The sequence below is a fragment of the Gossypium arboreum genome, chromosome 4 (assembly GCF_025698485.1).
Source record: "Gossypium arboreum isolate Shixiya-1 chromosome 4, ASM2569848v2, whole genome shotgun sequence".
Classification (NCBI taxonomy): Eukaryota; Viridiplantae; Streptophyta; class Magnoliopsida; order Malvales; family Malvaceae; genus Gossypium; species Gossypium arboreum.
In genome coordinates, this window is record NC_069073.1 from 106,216,192 (window position 1) to 106,232,942 (window position 16,751).

Below are 16,751 nucleotides of genomic sequence, written 5' to 3' on the forward strand. Positions count from 1 at the left end.
TAGAATCAAACAGGAAGGATTGGGCGGTGAAAGTAGATGATGCTTTATGGGCTTATAAAACTGATTTTAAGACCCCCATAGGGACATCACCTTACAGACTTGTTTATGGAAAAAGTTGTCATCTACCATTTGAGCTAGAACACAAGGCACTCTGGGCTATAAAATTTCTAAACCTTGATCTCAAACTTGCAGGTGCAAATAGGTTGATGTAGTTAAATGAGTTAGATGAGTGGCCAACCATTGCATATGAAAATTCACGCCTATACAAAGAAAAGACAAAGCGCTCCACGACGCTCGTTTAAGGCAACGTAAGCAATTTGAAGTTGAAGATCTTGTCCTGTTATATAACTTGAGGCTCAAATTGTTTCCTGGGAAGCTTAAATCACGATGGTCAGGTCCTTTTGTAGTCCAAACTGTCTTTCCATATGGCACAGTAGAGGTAAGTCACTCAGCACAAGGCACTTTCAAGGTTAATGGACATCGTCTCAAACTTTATAACGGTGAGAATTTTAAAGACGATATAGAGGAGCTACGGCTCTACGAACTTCCCTGAATATACTCACAAGGTAGAGTCGAGCTTAGACTATAAATAAGTGCTTCTCGGGAGGCAACCCGAGCACTAACGGTGTTGATTTCTTTAAATTTTAGTTTTTAACATCTAAATCATTAACTGAGTCCTTGAACACAGATTTTCTAAATCTATACGGCCAGACACACGGGCGTGCCTTAGGTAGTGCTCATACCACAGGCAGCAACACGGCTGTACGATACGGCCGTGTGAAAACAGAGTAAAATTTTTCCCAAAACATGGGATTCGATACATTTCCACGGCCGTGTGACAGGGCCGTAGGCAATCTTGCCAAATCAACACGGGCGTGTAACACGCCCGTGCCCACTACCTGTGGTCGAAACTGTCAAAATAACACGGGTGTGCGACACGCCCGTGCCTACTACCCGTGGTCAAAACTGTCAAAATAACACCGGCGTGCGCATATGTACACGGGCATGGGAGAAGCGAATGAAGCAGGACACGGTTGTGTACACAAACATGCTCAAAAAATACGGGCATGGGCCGAATTCCAGACGTGCCCAAATTTGAAAACCACGAAACACACGGGATGAAATAAGGGCACACGGGCGTGCCCCACGGCCGTGTCCCACGGCCGTGTTCCCCAATATCTATATAAACCCCCACTATTCATCATCCCCTTCCCCAATACCCTAACTCTAGCCGCCGCTCTCTCCACCGCCGTCGCCCCTAAGCTCCGACCATCATCTTAAAATCCACCATTTCTCTTCCATTTTCCTCCATACACATCAAAATCTTCTCTCTTGTCCTCCTTTTCCTACACATTCCTTCCTTCTTCTCTCTTTCTCTACACTACAAACCATCAACCTTACATCAAATTTGTCAGCACCTTCACATCTCATCGCCACCCCCACCTCGTGAACCATCTGGCGATGAGGATTTTTGAAGAATTTTATTTATTATTTTTATTTTACTTTTATCTTTATTTATTTTTTAAAATTAATTTTTATTTTATTTATCTTTAATACTATTTTTACTTCATCTTTAGGTTTTACAATTTATATTAAGCAATTTATGCTTTTGTCCATTTCTTTACGAGTAATCATGCTACTTTATATTTCCTAAAGAGTTATTGATTCTATCACAGTTATGAAGAGCTCCAAAGCTCACTATTACTTAGGAATTTGCAACTCCACTGGAAAAGGTCCTCCACGACTGACATGCCTTGCTCGACCACGACCATAGCTACCAGTAGTTATAATTTTCTTTTGGCACAACACTTGTGGACTAACAACCTCTACCACCATCGGAGTATCCTCCTCCAATCTCACCCTTGCCTTAGTCGATTACTTTCTATGACTCCAATTCAAGGATTCCATTTAACATTCAGGAAGTTTCACTTCTCTTCCTATCTTATGATCTTATATCTATATTTTTCAGTAAATCTATCTTTGTACATTGAGGACAATGTACATCTTAAGTGTATTATTTATATCATTATCAGAAAAATCCCTGAATTTTGTCTTATTCTCACGTGATTCACTCATATCACTATTAGAATAAATTTTGATTAATTTATAATTTTTATTGATATGTCTTGAATTAAAACATAGGCATTTTATGCATTGATTGTTTAAACTTTAAGTAATTAGAGAATCAAGCATTATAAGTTGATTTTTGAGAATTAAAAATTGCTAGGTTATTTCCCCAAGTTTAGGTATTATCTTGAAGTCGAAATTCACAAGATTAACATCAAAAAGCCAAAATTTTTGTGAGATCTTGAGCCTTTAGAGCATATATTATTTCTTTCATGCTCACTTTTATTTTTGCTATGAGTGTGTCAATATTGATTTGTTATTCTAGAACTTGCTTTGATTATGCATGTCAAGACCACACTATTGATTTGATATGTCGAGATGATAAAGGCACTTAGGTTTAACCCACTCACTCCATAAAAGTTTACCTTCATAATTAACCCTTAATGAACCCCCTTGAGCCTAACAAGCCATTCATTGATTTACCCTCAATATTAACCCATAACCCATTATTGTTGAAATCCCCTTAAGTAATTTGATCCCTATTTTTTATGAGATTTGATTTGAATAAATTGCTTAGCTATGTTTTATTTTTGATAGTTAGCAAAGTTTTATGTTACTTGATTTGTTCTTAATTAAAAAAAATGAAGTTGCTGCAATTGAGATTTGTCATCTAGCATATTACGAAATTATGTAATGCTTGGATTAAAACCATGTTATCCATGAAGAAAAACTCAATTCTAGGATCATCTAATTAGGAATGTAATTTGTCAGTTTTAGTATTTTTCTAGTTAGGTAATTTTTCAATTCAATCTCGATTCTAACATTCTCTTTCAGCTTGTGACCACACCCCCTAACCAAAGCCACGTTACAACCCTCTAAAGACCTTTTTATTGATGTATCATCTCAATATATAGTGGTGGAGATTTGATTTTCACGTAAGCCTATGGTAATAACTTTTCATATTGACTGTTGAGTGCTAAATTTTTTGTCCTTAAACACCTCGAGTGATTTGAGTGAATCTTTAGTGAGAATGTTAAACCCTTTGAAACTTTGATGTTCTTCTAGTTGAATTCTCAATGTATGATTACTTATGAATTATTTTGAGATATTATTGATAGGAATTATAAGTTGAGAAAAAATGAATTCTTAATTGTGAATTGAGGATTTTGCTTGAGGACAAGCAAACGCTTAAGTGTGGGGGTATTTGATAAGTTGTAATTTATACATATTTTTATCTCATGCTTAGCACATTTTTGGATGAATTATCATTAGATTTGTGGAATTTGATGCTCCTAATCCTTTAATTTCATGTTTTATACTTAGGTGAGCATAGGAGAGTAAAAAGAGCAAGAAACGGGTCAAAAGGGAGAAAATGGGTCAACATGGGAAATCAATATGGCCTGGACTTCCTCACACGGGTAGACCACACGCCCGTGTCTATTTAACAGACTTTAACACGGCCTAAACCACCCCACACGGGCGTGGCACACGGCCGTGTCACTCTCGAGCCAAAGTCTAGTTCTACTCGAAAAAGGCCACTTTTAAAGGTTTTGAAGCATCCCAAAGCCTATATAAACACCCGAGGAGGCACCTAGAGAATCACACGGAGTGGGAGGCAAGGAATTACTCGAAGAAAGCTGATTGATCCATCTCAGAAGTCGGATTCTCCTTCAAGACTGAAGATCTCCCTTCAATTTCCTTTAGGGGTTTTTAGGTTTCTTTATGTTTTGTTATTATTATTCTTCTGAGATGTTTTCTTTTACACATATGAACTAAATCCCTTAAATACCTAAGGGGGATGAAACCTAAGACCGATCTTGTTACTATTTTCTGAATTATATGATAAATACTTGATTTGTTCTTAATTATGTATTCTTAATTCTTGCTTTAATATTCCAGGATATTGATTCAAGTATTGATGTACTTATTCAGATGAGCAAAAGTCCCTGTCTAATAGTAGATCTAGCATAATTAAGCGGAGTTGATTGCACCCCTAAACATAGGGCGACATAAATCTGACGGATTAGGGTCAAACCTAATAAGGGAATCCATAGATCGAGTTAATGCAACACTAGGGGTTTTAATTAGAAAGAGATTTCAATTAATCAACCTAGGGTTAGAAGTTGTTAGTCTCAAGAGAGATAATAATATAAATTAAGGATTTCTACGGATCGAGTCAAGTGAATAAATCGTCTAGTTCAGAATCAAATAACAAGTGAAGTCTAGGTGGATTCTTCCTTGGGAATTGTCTAAATCAATTAGTTTTTCCCAAAAGTATTTCCCCAATTTACTTCCTGTGCATTCTTAGTTTAGTTTATTAGTTTAGATAAAGCAAATCCCTTTATTTTTAAGCTAGATAATAAAAAGAAGGTTAATACTAGTACTTTTAGTTCCTGTGGGTTCGACATTCCGGTCTTGCTATAAGCTATACTACTGTTCGATAGGTGCACTTGCCTTTATCATGATAATAGTTAGTTTTCAAGTACGATCAATCATAAATATAAAACTTATCACACACATCAGTGAGTAAATAAGAAGGTTCTTTTGGGGTGATTGAAAGGACTTTAAAAGTTGGGTAATCAATTGGATGATTTGCTCAAAACAATACAAATTAAAAGTAACTTTTTATCTAATCATATCATAGTGGTTGGTCGTAATAGAAATCAAAGAAAGGGAGAAAAAAATAAATCTATTTCAATTTAAGTCGACTTTTAATATCATTTTGATGTTGTCATTTAAATACTATTAAATCATATATATACATATTATAAAGTTTTTAATGTGTTCACTTTATAAAAATTTAACACGCGACATTATATTATAATATTATTAAATTTTAGATGAGTGATTGTAGCATGTTGGGATTATTTATTGGGACTACAATTATTGTTTTTGTAAAGGTAGATTAGACTATAGCTAATAGGTGATTGGATAGTGTTGAATAAACCATTCATTGATTGAATCTCTACAAAATAAGATTATTTCTGAATTGAGTTGATAAATATTGTGTGCATATCTTCTTCTTTTTTTTCTATTATGCTTATTTCTCTATTCAAACTCCTGTATGAATACTTATGTAGACAATTAGAACTAGTAGCAAACTATCTAGTTATATCACACAATACCCTTAAAATTATCAAGAAAATGCATCAAAACCATTGTTGCAAATCCATATCAGAATTTGTTTGAGTTGATGCAATAATATTTTAAATCGATTAATTTAAAAGTAACTTTTTTATAATTTTTTTAAATTAAATGATGTTTTTTAACAGTAATATCACAATTAGATTCCAACACCATATTTTACCAACCATAAGCAATCATAAGAAAAAAACCAAGCTTAAATGCAAAAATCGTGAGCCATACTGCTGATTAGAAGCACAAAGTAAGGGTAAACTGTATATTAGTATCTAAATTATGGGTAAATTTTCGTTTTGTTACTTAATTAGAAATAGTTACAATTTGGTTATTAAATTATTCAAAAGTTTTCATTTAAGTCACTGAACTATTTAAAAGTTTTTATTTAAGTCACTGAGTTGTTAAGTTTTTTTTTATTATTATTTATAAAAGTTCCGCCAACAAATTTTAAGCGACGATTTAACAATTAATATGATGGATTAGTACCCATCAACAAATAGAAGAACATATCTTAGTTTCAAGTCGATTTGACGACTGATGTTGGAGACGAAAGAAAATTGTTGTTTGAATTTTGATTTGTAGATTCTGACGTCCAAAGTTATTTTATAAAAAAAAATGAATTGTAAAAGGGAAGGAGAAAGAAAACTTTCAATTGTTGTAAATAATGCAAATAGAGAAAACCATATAGCACCGATTTTAATAGCTCGGCGATTTAAATAGAAATTCTTGAATAATTCAACAACTAAATTATAAACTTTTTCTATTTAAATGATCAAAACATAATTTAATGAGTAATGATATAATTTACCAATGCTGCCATCTGTATCCATGGTTGAACCTACAAGTCAAGAATCAGAGAACTTACGTAAAAGGTCCTGGGATTAGACTTGGTAATAATTTTTTTATTCTTTATTTTACAGTAAGATACAAAAAATATAAGTATGTAATAAATATCAAATCTATCTATTTTTTTTCTAAGAAGAGAGAAAACTTGACTCTAAAAAATATTGCATACATAAAATAAAAGCAGTAACTGTCATATAGTAAGTGTAAAATTATAAAGTTAAACTTTGAAGATTATAATATATTTAAAGTAAGGTTTTTAAAATTGAATTAATGGTCAAATTGGTCATGTGACTAGTTTGTACGATTCAATTAAATAAGTCATTAAAAATTCGACTCAATTAGTCCGGTTCAATTAGTTCGTACTAGTTCACAACTCAATTGATTTGATACTTCTCTCTGGACAGATACTTTAACCAATTCAAAATACAATTCAAACAACCATGACTATATCTCTACACTTTATACATTTAGGATTTAGTCGTCTTACTTTTATTTTCAAGAATTTAATCATTTTACCTTTTGGATTTAATAATATGCTTTCAAATTATATATAACCATATAGTATTTTAATTAAAAAGTCAACTATATTAATTATTTGAATTAATCAATATCATTATACAAATATAAAGACCGAATTATGTTAAAAATTAAAATATAAGTATTAAAAGGATCAAAACTGAAATTAACCATTATTATAAAGTGAAAAAATAGACATCATGAGGTATATAAATAGTTAGATATATTTAAATTTTCAGCATATTTAAGGATTAAAACTGAAATTATACCACAATTTTAAATTTTAAAAAGAAAAGTTTTGCGTAAAAATGGGGCATGATGTGGACACTTCTTTAATATATAATATATTCCTAGAAACTTATCAAGTTGAGTGCCTGAGTCTTGAAAGAAAATTATTTTTATTGATATTTATTATAGTGGTTTCTTTTTCATACATATCATATTCATCATTTAAGTACGAGTTTACGTTTCGTTACAGTTAGAGCAAAATTAATAATAATGATAAAATTAAAAATTATAATAATATTATAACGTTATACAAAAAATAAATTAAACGCATCATATCATAACTTTTAAATTAATTATTTTTCCTTTAACAATTTTTATTTAACATTCCATTGCACACATGTCAGTCATGGTTGGTGGTTTTCAGCTAGAACTGCATAAAAAAACAAACACTACGCCTATCATGTCTCTTAAAATTATACTATTTCGTATGGTTTCTAGGTACACTTCGCATTAAAGGATTTACTTATTTGATTCTCTGTTTTTAATTTTAAAATTTAAGTTCTTTTATTAATATTATAAAATTTTTCTATTAAATTTTGTAGTGGGACATTTTAAAATTTTAAAAGATTCACTTAGTATTTATGTAACAAAAAAATATAATGTTCCTAGATTTAATAGAAAATTTTAAAAGTATTAATAAATTTTAAAAATTCACATCAACAATTTTAATTGAAATAAAGTATTTAGATTAACTAATGACATTATAAAAGTTGAAGTACCAAATAATGTCAAAATCAAATTTTCATATTTGAGCGAAATATAGGGATTAAATTTATAATTTAACCAATTTTATATAATCTCGAGAAAAGTAGAGGATTAGAATTGATATTTGGCAATTAGCTTCTCATGTCAAAAAGAAAAAAAGTAAAAAGAAAATAATTTGTTTTGGTTTGGAGTACTGAACAACTATCATGTAGAAATAGAGGATTAGAATTTATAATTGGCCATTACCTTCTCATCTAGAAAAGAAAAGAAAATAATTGACATTGGAATATTGGATAGGAAGCATGTAATATATAGAAACATTAGCCAAACTTTTTGAAGCTTACGAATTAGGGTTTTATATTGTTATGATTGTAAAATGAAAGTTTACATTTTATATATTTTAAAGGATAAATTTTATTTTTATTTTGAGAGGGCAAATCATATACTAATTTTAAAAATATAAAAACTAAAGTTGAAATAGTTGAAGCCAGGCTCCCCTATATTCATTTAAGAAAAAAGAAAACAATTAATATTAAATAAGTGTAAATTGATATTAATCAGGTGTCGTGTAAGGTGTGATGTAAGGAATGCCTTTAGTCCTTCCTTTATATATATATAGTAGTATAGATATTAGACAACCAGTTTGTGTTTATGTAAATAAGAAATTAAGCAAGAGAAGGAAATAAATCTAAACACAATAAAGTTGACTTTTAACACTGTTTTCGACTCTCTTTTTTTATGACGAGGAAGACGACCCATTGTTTGCGTATTACTAATTCATGCAAATTACATCAATTATACACTAAATTACTCTGATAAGCTTAGACTAGACATTTTTTTATCATTACAGAGACCTCTCTCATTGTTGGTCGTTCTTCAGGCGATTTCCTTGCACACATCAACCCAATATTTAATATTCTGGCCATGCCGTCATCATGTTCTGCCTGCCATTCTTTTGCCTTAAGTTCATTATCCACAATATCATAAATATGATCAGGAAGATGCATTGAAACCCATTTTTGCAAATCCATATCCCCACTGAACAGATGGTCTATGGGTCTTTTCCTTGTAAACATCTCAAGGATCAATATTCCAAAACTGTAGACATCGCCTCGCGTTGAGACCCCCGCACCCATGCCATATTCTGCATTGCTGGATAAGATCAGTTCTAAGATGGCTTTGAAAAAAAAATACCAAAAAAAAATGTAAAAAGGAGTATAAAAAACAATACCTGGAGCCATGTAGCCAATTGAACCTTTTAGTCCTACGGAGATACTAAGATGAGCATTAGGTGAGTTTTTAAGTAGGATTCTTGCAAGTCCAAAATCGCCGACATGAGCTGACATCACTTCATCCAGGAGAACGTTACTCGGCTTAAGATCACAGTGCACAACGGGGCTTTCGCAATCATGATGCAAATACTCTAGTGCTAAGGCAACATCTTGAGCTATCTTCAACCTCTGGTTCATGTCAACAACTTTTTCAACCTCACAGTCTTCAATTCTTGGGTGAAGCAATTGTTCCAAGTTTCCATTTGGCATGAACTTAAGGACTAAAGCCTTGAAATCGCCTGCTGAACATACGCTTATGATTTTAACAAGGTTCCGGTGCCGGATACTTCGAAGAGCCTCACATTCAGCTATAAAGCTCTTGGAAGCTCCATGTTGCCCCATTTTGAAGACCTTGATAGCTGCCAAACTTCCATCCTCAAAAACACCCTTATAAACTGATCCAAAGCTACCCTCTCCAATCATATACTCTGGACTGAAATTCCGGGTAGCTAATTTGAGATCGTGTTGTCTACACATTGGATACATCTCCGGTGAGTTAGCCTTCTCATTAACCGCACGGAGGTCAGAATCTTTCTTTCTTACTAACCAAAAGACTAGCATGGAAACGATGATGATGAATGCAACCGAAGCAAACGTCGCTGCTAGTACAATTTTCAACTTTGAACCACCCGACTTTTTTTCATTAGAATCACATTTAGGTAGTCCTAGATTAGGTACTCCACCACAAAGCTTGAGATTCCCCGACAGAGAAACGGCTGTTGAATTCTCGAAAATCCCTCCTTTTGGAACCTCCCCTGATAGTTGGTTCCTGGACAGGTTTAAAACTTGCAAGAACTTCAAAGATTCTAAAGAAGCCGAGATGTTACCAGTGAGGTTGTTGGAAGAGAGGTCAATATACTCTATCGCTTTCAATTTGTCTAGAGAATTTGGTATGGATCCCTGAAACGAATTTCTAGACATATTCAAGTACAAAAGGCTTGAACAATCTCCAATGGTAACTGGTATATCTCCTGATAATTGATTACTTGCCAAGTCTATCGCTTGAACCATATTTAGATCACCTACTTCGGAAGGAACAAATCCGCTTAAAGAATTGAAAGAGAGATTCAAGACCTTTCCCAAACCTGGGATTCCAAATATATCACCGGGTATAGTACCATTAAGCAAGTTCACTGACAGGTCTAGCAACTGAAGACGCTGACAGTTTCCCAAGCTTGAAGGAATGGTCCCTTCTAAAAGATTGTTGCTTAGATGAACTTCAGCTAAATAGGTCAAGTTTCCAAGAGACTCTGGTACCTTTCCTGAGAACTTGTTTTCGTGTAAGAAAATGTACTGCAGGTTTGGCAAAGTTCCTATTGAAGGTGGAATGGTGCCGGTTAAGGAATTGTGTTCGAAAGCAATCAGGGTTAAGTTGACCAAATTGCTTATTTCTCCTGGCAAGCTTCCGTGGAAAAAGTTGTTGTTCATCACCAACAATGAAAGTTGTCTAGAGAGGTTGCCTATGGAAGATGGAAGCTTACCAGTAAGCTGGTTTTCCGCCACGGAGAATACTTGAAGTTGGGTAGAGTTTGCCAAAGAAGCTAGGAAATCCATGCCACCCGCTCCATCATTAACCAGTTGATTACTCTGTAAGCTCAATATTTGAATGTTTGGCAGGTTCCCTAGCCATGGGATTTGGCCACTGAAACTGTTGTTTGCGAGATCAACTCGAGTTAAGCTTGAAGCATTGCCTATGGATGGTGGTATGCGACCAGACAAGAGATTCCCTCCCACGAAAAAGGTGGTTAAGCTGGTTAGATTAGTAAACGTATCTCGGGGAAGGGTACCAGTGAGTCTATTAACAGCCATGGCTATGACAATCAACGAGGAACTATTGAATAATGAACATGGGATTTCACCAGAGATATTGTTAAGGCCAATTTGAAGATTGATTAAGAAGGGAAGGCGACCCAACCCTTCTGGTATAGGCCCTTTCAAGCTGTTTGACCTCAGAATTAGATTTGACAAAGAAGAGAGATTCCCAAAAGAAGATGGAATAGGACCTGTGAGAAAATTTTGCATGAAGGATACATCTTCAAGCTCTGAAAGTGCACCTAATTCGTTTGGAATGGTTCCTTCGAGTATGTTGATTGACAGATCAAGATAAGACAACTTTGAACATAAACTTAACGATGCCGGTATTGTTCCTCGAATTCGATTAGAAGCTAGAATGAGTGTTCTCAATCGGAAAAGCTGACCAATTTCTTGTGGAAGGCTTCCAGAAAAACTGTTGTTTTGAAGGTTGAGGTAGCTAAGAAAAGAAAGGTTACCAATGTGAGGAGCAATAGTACCCACAAGGCCAAGGTTTTCAAGGTTGATACTTGTAACTCTCTGTTTAGTGACATTACAATTTACACTAGTCCAGTTGCACAAGGAAGAACTGGGATTCCACGTCTCAAGAACCCCAAGAGGATCATCAGTTATCCGAGACTTGAATACAAGAAGCGATTCCTGGTCCGTATTGTTGTTGAACCTTGGCAAGCCTTGGGAACCACCCAGCAGTGGATGGAAAGTGAGGCAGATGAGAATCAGAATGATGGTTTTTGTGGACATTTCTGTTTACTTTAGGCTTGGCTACATTGAGGTGGAGGATGGGTTTATAACAAATTTCAAGTAATTGAAATACTGAAGTTTCTGACGTAAGTATATATTTAAGTAGTTGCTTATGGTTACTGCAAATCAAGCCAGGTTGATAGTAAACAGTGCTGACTCTAGGCCACAAGAAAACCGTTGAATTTGGGGTTTTAATTATTTGTCACCATCACAATCAATCTTTTCTTATAAGAATGTGAATAATAACTCACATCATTGATTTGAACGTATTTGCCTGCATGTTGATGTCCTTTAAATGGAGTTAGATTTATCTATATATGAGGCAAAGGTTGTAGGTTATTTACCATAACTATGTTTTTAAGAATGGAAATAACTTTTATGAGTCTTTTCGCCATTTACTTTTAAAAAAATAATAATAATAATAATTAAATAAGGATGTTGTCTGTAATTTCAAAAATAAAAATGCAGATTATCCTCTCTAAGTCAAGTTGTTTCAAATATTCTTTCAACTTCAATATTTGGTTTCTAAGTAATGGGTGTTCACCCTCGAAGTCACATTGTAATCTCCCTTAATCGGATTTATATATGCATATAAATTTAACAAGGTATATAGTAAAAGTAGTGAGGAAATTTCACGTGAACCCAGAGGTTATTTTTTGCAGGAAAAGATCCAGCTGAGACTTTTGAACAATTCGATTACGATTTCACAACCATGATTGAAGACTTTCAACGAGAAGCCATATTGCGTTCAAACTTTGAGTGGGTTGTCAAAATTTCCGGTATTTAAAGTCAATGGTTGACATGGATGAATGGAGTCCCAGTTCGAAAAGATAGATAAAATGATTTCTTTTTATTTCTCTTCACTCTAGAATACGCAAGTTTTCAAGAAATGATTACCAACCGACATTATGGATGGTGGGTTATATATTTTATTAACTCAAATATGGGACATTTGGTCAGTCAGATATAGCTGCTTGCATTAAATAGGATATTTTCTATTTAAGTGGACATCCATTGTTCCTCAAAATCCATATTCCAACCAACCAATGGTTTTCTTTTTCTTTTCTCTTTTTAAACCTATTCTTTTACAATAATTTATAATTCTATTTTAATTCATAAATAAAAAATAATATATTTTAACATATTTAAATTCACCACCATCTTTCTATATTTTCGTACGCATCTTCTTTTAATATAATATATAAATATTTTTTGTATATGATAACAGTCTAATTTACATGTTTAGTCTGCTTATTTTGATTAAATCTTAAATGAGTTCTTTCTACTTTTTGGGAGTATAATAACAAATTAGAAAGTTTGATTAGAAAGAATCGATAGAGAAATTTTATGTTATATATGATAATTTGTCCAATATATGAATTAAATTAGAAACCTGAATTTGTAAAAAAAAGGCTAGTTTTAAGTATTCTATTTGGTTTTTTATTATTTAATTTTATTATATCGGTTTACTTAATTAAATTTTGTTTCTGCTTATTTTTACTCTTATTCTGATTTCAATTATATTTATTATTTCTACTTTTATCAAATTTAAATTTCTCTTTTGTATTTTTGCACAAGAGTCACATGTCGTGAGCATGATAACTAGCTAGACGCAATCTGGTTGAGCCAAACAACAATTTTAGATATTCCAATCTCTGTGGGATCAATCCTACTCCCTATACTATTATTTAAACATAAAAATATTATTTTTTATGGATTTAACACACATTAACATATAAATCTCAACCAACTCTAAAATTGTTAAACATGATTAATCAAATAGTCTTTTAAAATATTTAACTTTAATATATATACATAAAATTCCGTGTTAAAATTTTAAATTTTAAATAATCATCTTTTATATGACTAAATTACTTAAAAAAAACCCTTTTCCATGCATATTTACGGAAATGGACCAATTATACTATTATTTACCGGAAAGGGCCAATTTTTACTAAAAGCGCCTACGTGGCCACGTTTTAGGGGAAAAGCCAGGAAATCGCTCCTTTGAGGAAGCGTTTTTGCCACATCAACCTAAAATGTGCTTACGTGGAAGCGTTTTGCTGACGTGGTGAAAAACGCTTCCTCAAGGGAGCAATTTTCTCCGTGTTTTTAGATGTTAGGGATATTTGCATGTTTAGTCCCTATGGGGTTTTTAGGGTTTTTAGGGTTAGGATTTTGGTAAAATAAGTTAGCGTTTAGTATTTAGGTTTTTGTTAAAACAAGTTAGGGTTTTAAAATTTTAATAGTTTTTAAAAATAAATAAGGATTTAGTGTTATTTTATAAAAATTATTTAAATTAGGGTTAATGGTTTTAAATAAATTAAGTTAGGGTTTTAAATAAATTAGGGCTTAAGGTTTATGGTTTTAAATAGATTAAGTAAATTAGGGTTCTAGGATTTTAAATAAATTAAGTTACTATTTTAAATAAATTAAATTAGGGTTTAGGATTTATTAAATTAGGGTTTATATTTTTAAATAGATTAAGTAAGTTAGGATTTTAAATAAATTAAGTTAGGGTTTAAAATAAATTAAATTAGCATTTCGGGTTTATTAAATTAAGGTTTATATTTTTGTTTAAAATTAATTAAATTAGGGTTCTAAGATTTTAAATAAATTAAATTAGGGTTTAGGGTTAAAATTAATTAAATTAGGGTTTAGTTTTTTAAAATAACATTATGTTTATTTTTTTAACAAAATTGACTATTTTTACCATGAAAACATAATTTTGAAAAGACGTTTCTGAACAAATAGTGTCAAAAATGCTGTAAGCAGGATGCACTGTCAGCAAAAATACAGAAAAAGCTCCCACGTGGACGCTCTTTTGCTATAGTTGTTCCTGAAAAAATAATTTTGAGAAGACGTTTCTGAACAAATAGTGTCAAAAACACTTCAAGCAGGATGCAATGTCAGTAAAATTTCTAAAAAAAGCTCCCACGCGAACGCTCTTTTTCTATAGTAGCTCATGCTTGGCCTTAGGAATATCATTCTCAGGTTGCATAAATATCAACAAGAAAAATTAGAGAGGCTAAGCAGAATAGAAATTGAAGATGAGTGAATGTATTAGTGTTGTTATTTACTATGGTGGTAAGGTCTGTGACATAGAGAATGACGTTGTTTTTTTATCAAAGAACACAGTGCGAATGGCTTTTAACCAGAGTATAGATTTTACAGAATTTCGTAAAAGAATTAAGTGAAAAATCTTCGAAACAACGCCAAGTAGGTTTTCTTCTATGAAGTATCGATTTTGTGCTTCGATTGATCCCGTGACATATGACTTATTTGATATCAAAGGTGTCCGTAGCTTTGAGGCGATGGTGCAGACTCATCTCGCTAGTGAATCACCCTATCTTGAGTTATATGTTTAATTTTTATCGCCAAATGAAACATTTGCAAATTCAACATTAACTATTGTTTGAGAGGAATACACGACCCTTAGCCGAAACTCTGTTAGTGGGAGGCAGAACACAGAAACGTCCTTGTTTGGTGGCAGTATGGAAAACACAACTCATGCACGACACTTAGTTAGTGGATGAGACATGCACATCGATGGGTTGATGTTCAATGCTGGAAATACGTGTTAGGGAACAACATCAACTTCTAGTGGTTGGTAATCTATATATGATTGGGGACGTTACGAAATGACCACAAGAAGAGATAATGTACTCCCTATGACGTCCACCGACGAGGGGACCTCGTACGTTGCAGATGATGGTGGGTTGGATGATAAGTTCAATGTGGATCCACCTCAAGAGGCCGACCCCAATGGTGTAGAAGTTGCATTATTTTCTGAACCAGAGCTTGTTCCATCCGAACCTGAAGACGTTGAAGGGGGTTTAGATGAAGAAGAAGAAGATCCGATTCAAGGCGTACTCGCCTCTAGCCCACATACATAATGTCGATATATCGGTAGATGATGCGTTGGAGTTTTCAGATCTACCATACAGAATACGTGACTGTACAGGTTCGACATTGGATTCGGGTGATTTGGAAGTTGGTAAGAAGTTTTCCAGTAAGGATAGTTTTCTTGGAGCTTTGAAACAACGTAGCATCAATCACGGGGTTAATTACAACGTGGTTAAATTTAAATCCGAGAAGTTTGAGGCCAAGTGTGCAATGCAAGACGGTAAATGTTCATGGAAAATAATAATGGATTTTTTAAGGAAAAAGACAAGTTTGTGGGAGATAAAAAAGTATAAAGGTCCACATACTTGTGTTGCCAGTACAGTATCACTGGGTGTTTAGGGTTTTGAATAATAACGTTATTACTTAATTTGCATTATTTAACATACTTCCTTGACAGGTGTTTCACAAAATCATCCCAAGATGGATTTAGGCATGATAGCTAGTTTAATACTACTAATTTTGAAGGCGGATCCCAGGACTTCTGTGTCATGCATAATTGCTAGTATTCATAGCCAAATGAGGTACACGCCCTCTTACTGCAAGGCTTGGATAGCTAAGCAAAAGGCGTTGGAAAAGATGCATAATGGGTGGGACGCTTCATATAATGAGTTTTGACAATGGTGTCAGGTGCTAGAGAGGTACGTCTCAGGTTGCATGACAGAGTTTGAAACGGTCCCTGCGTACTACAACGACCGATTGCTTCGTGGATGCCAAATGTTCAAACGTCTGTTCTGGAGCTTTAAGCAATGTCGAGACGCATTTGTGTACTACAAGCCATTGGTACAAATTGATGGTACATTTATGTATGGTGGATATACCCATCTGCTATTGCTAGTTGTGGTACAGGATGGCGGTAGGAGAATCCTTCCAATTGTGTTTGCAATAACACATGGGGAGTCAGCTGATGATTGGGATTTCTTTCTTTCTAGGTTAAGAAGGCATGTACGCCCCCAACCTGATATCTGCATTATATTGGATCGGGGTATTAGAATACTAGCCGCAATTGAGTGACATGGAAGCCTATGAGATCACACACACCATCGTTATTGTCTAAGGCACGTTGCGTCCAATTATTACGGGTAATATCGGTCTACGACTAAACGAAAAGAAGTGACCAATATAGGTATTTAATCTCTATTAATATACTTTCGATTGTAATATTCAATTTATTCTGAATGGAATATTGGTATGTAATTTTCACTATCAACTTATATTGGCAGGGTACAAGATCAATAAGGACCGTTTTCATGAGATGTTGGGGATTTTGCGTTCAGTTAATGATCAAGGAGCAGACTACCTCTGTAACATACCCAACGTATAGTGGACATAAGCATACAATGACGGCTTACAATATGGTCATATAACCACAAACCTTGTAATGAACCGAAAGTTACGGTATCG

The 16,751-nt window shown here is 33.6% G+C and overlaps 2 protein-coding genes across 2 annotated transcripts; one reads left to right on the forward strand and one right to left on the reverse strand.

The window, feature by feature from the left end:
- Window positions 1–8,190: 8,190 nt before the first annotated feature.
- Window positions 8,191–11,538, reverse strand: LOC108459331 (probable LRR receptor-like serine/threonine-protein kinase At3g47570). The gene is made up of 2 exons (XM_017758686.2): window positions 8,792–11,538; window positions 8,191–8,704 (listed from the first exon to the last, which is right to left on the reverse strand). The coding sequence occupies exons 1-2, from the start codon at window positions 11,442–11,444 to the stop codon at window positions 8,382–8,384; spliced, it is 2,976 nt and encodes a 991-aa protein (XP_017614175.1). The 5' UTR covers window positions 11,445–11,538; the 3' UTR covers window positions 8,191–8,381.
- A 3,577-nt stretch (window positions 11,539–15,115) lies between these two features.
- LOC108459298 (uncharacterized) lies at window positions 15,116–16,361 on the forward strand. Its single transcript, XM_017758645.1, has 4 exons — window positions 15,116–15,311; window positions 15,409–15,570; window positions 15,748–15,833; window positions 15,978–16,361. Exons 1-4 carry the CDS (start codon window positions 15,116–15,118, stop codon window positions 16,359–16,361), a joined length of 828 nt encoding a protein of 275 aa, XP_017614134.1.
- Window positions 16,362–16,751: the final 390 nt, after the last annotated feature.

What these genes read in the sequence shown, in the direction of transcription:
- LOC108459331 (XM_017758686.2), bottom strand. Translation starts at nt 11,444, where the DNA reads ATGTCCACAAAAACCATCATTCTGATTCTCATCTGCCTCACTTTCCAT. An exon ending in AATTGGCTACATGGCTCCAG is followed by an intron (nt 8,705 to 8,791) that starts GTATTGTTTTTT and finishes CCAGCAATGCAG; the next exon opens with AATATGGCATGGGTGCGGGG.
- LOC108459298 (XM_017758645.1), top strand. Translation starts at nt 15,116, where the DNA reads ATGACGTCCACCGACGAGGGGACCTCGTACGTTGCAGATGATGGTGGG. An exon ending in AGAAGAAGATCCGATTCAAG is followed by an intron (nt 15,312 to 15,408) that starts GCGTACTCGCCT and finishes GTGACTGTACAG; the next exon opens with GTTCGACATTGGATTCGGGT. An exon ending in AGGCGGATCCCAGGACTTCT is followed by an intron (nt 15,834 to 15,977) that starts GTGTCATGCATA and finishes CAATGGTGTCAG; the next exon opens with GTGCTAGAGAGGTACGTCTC.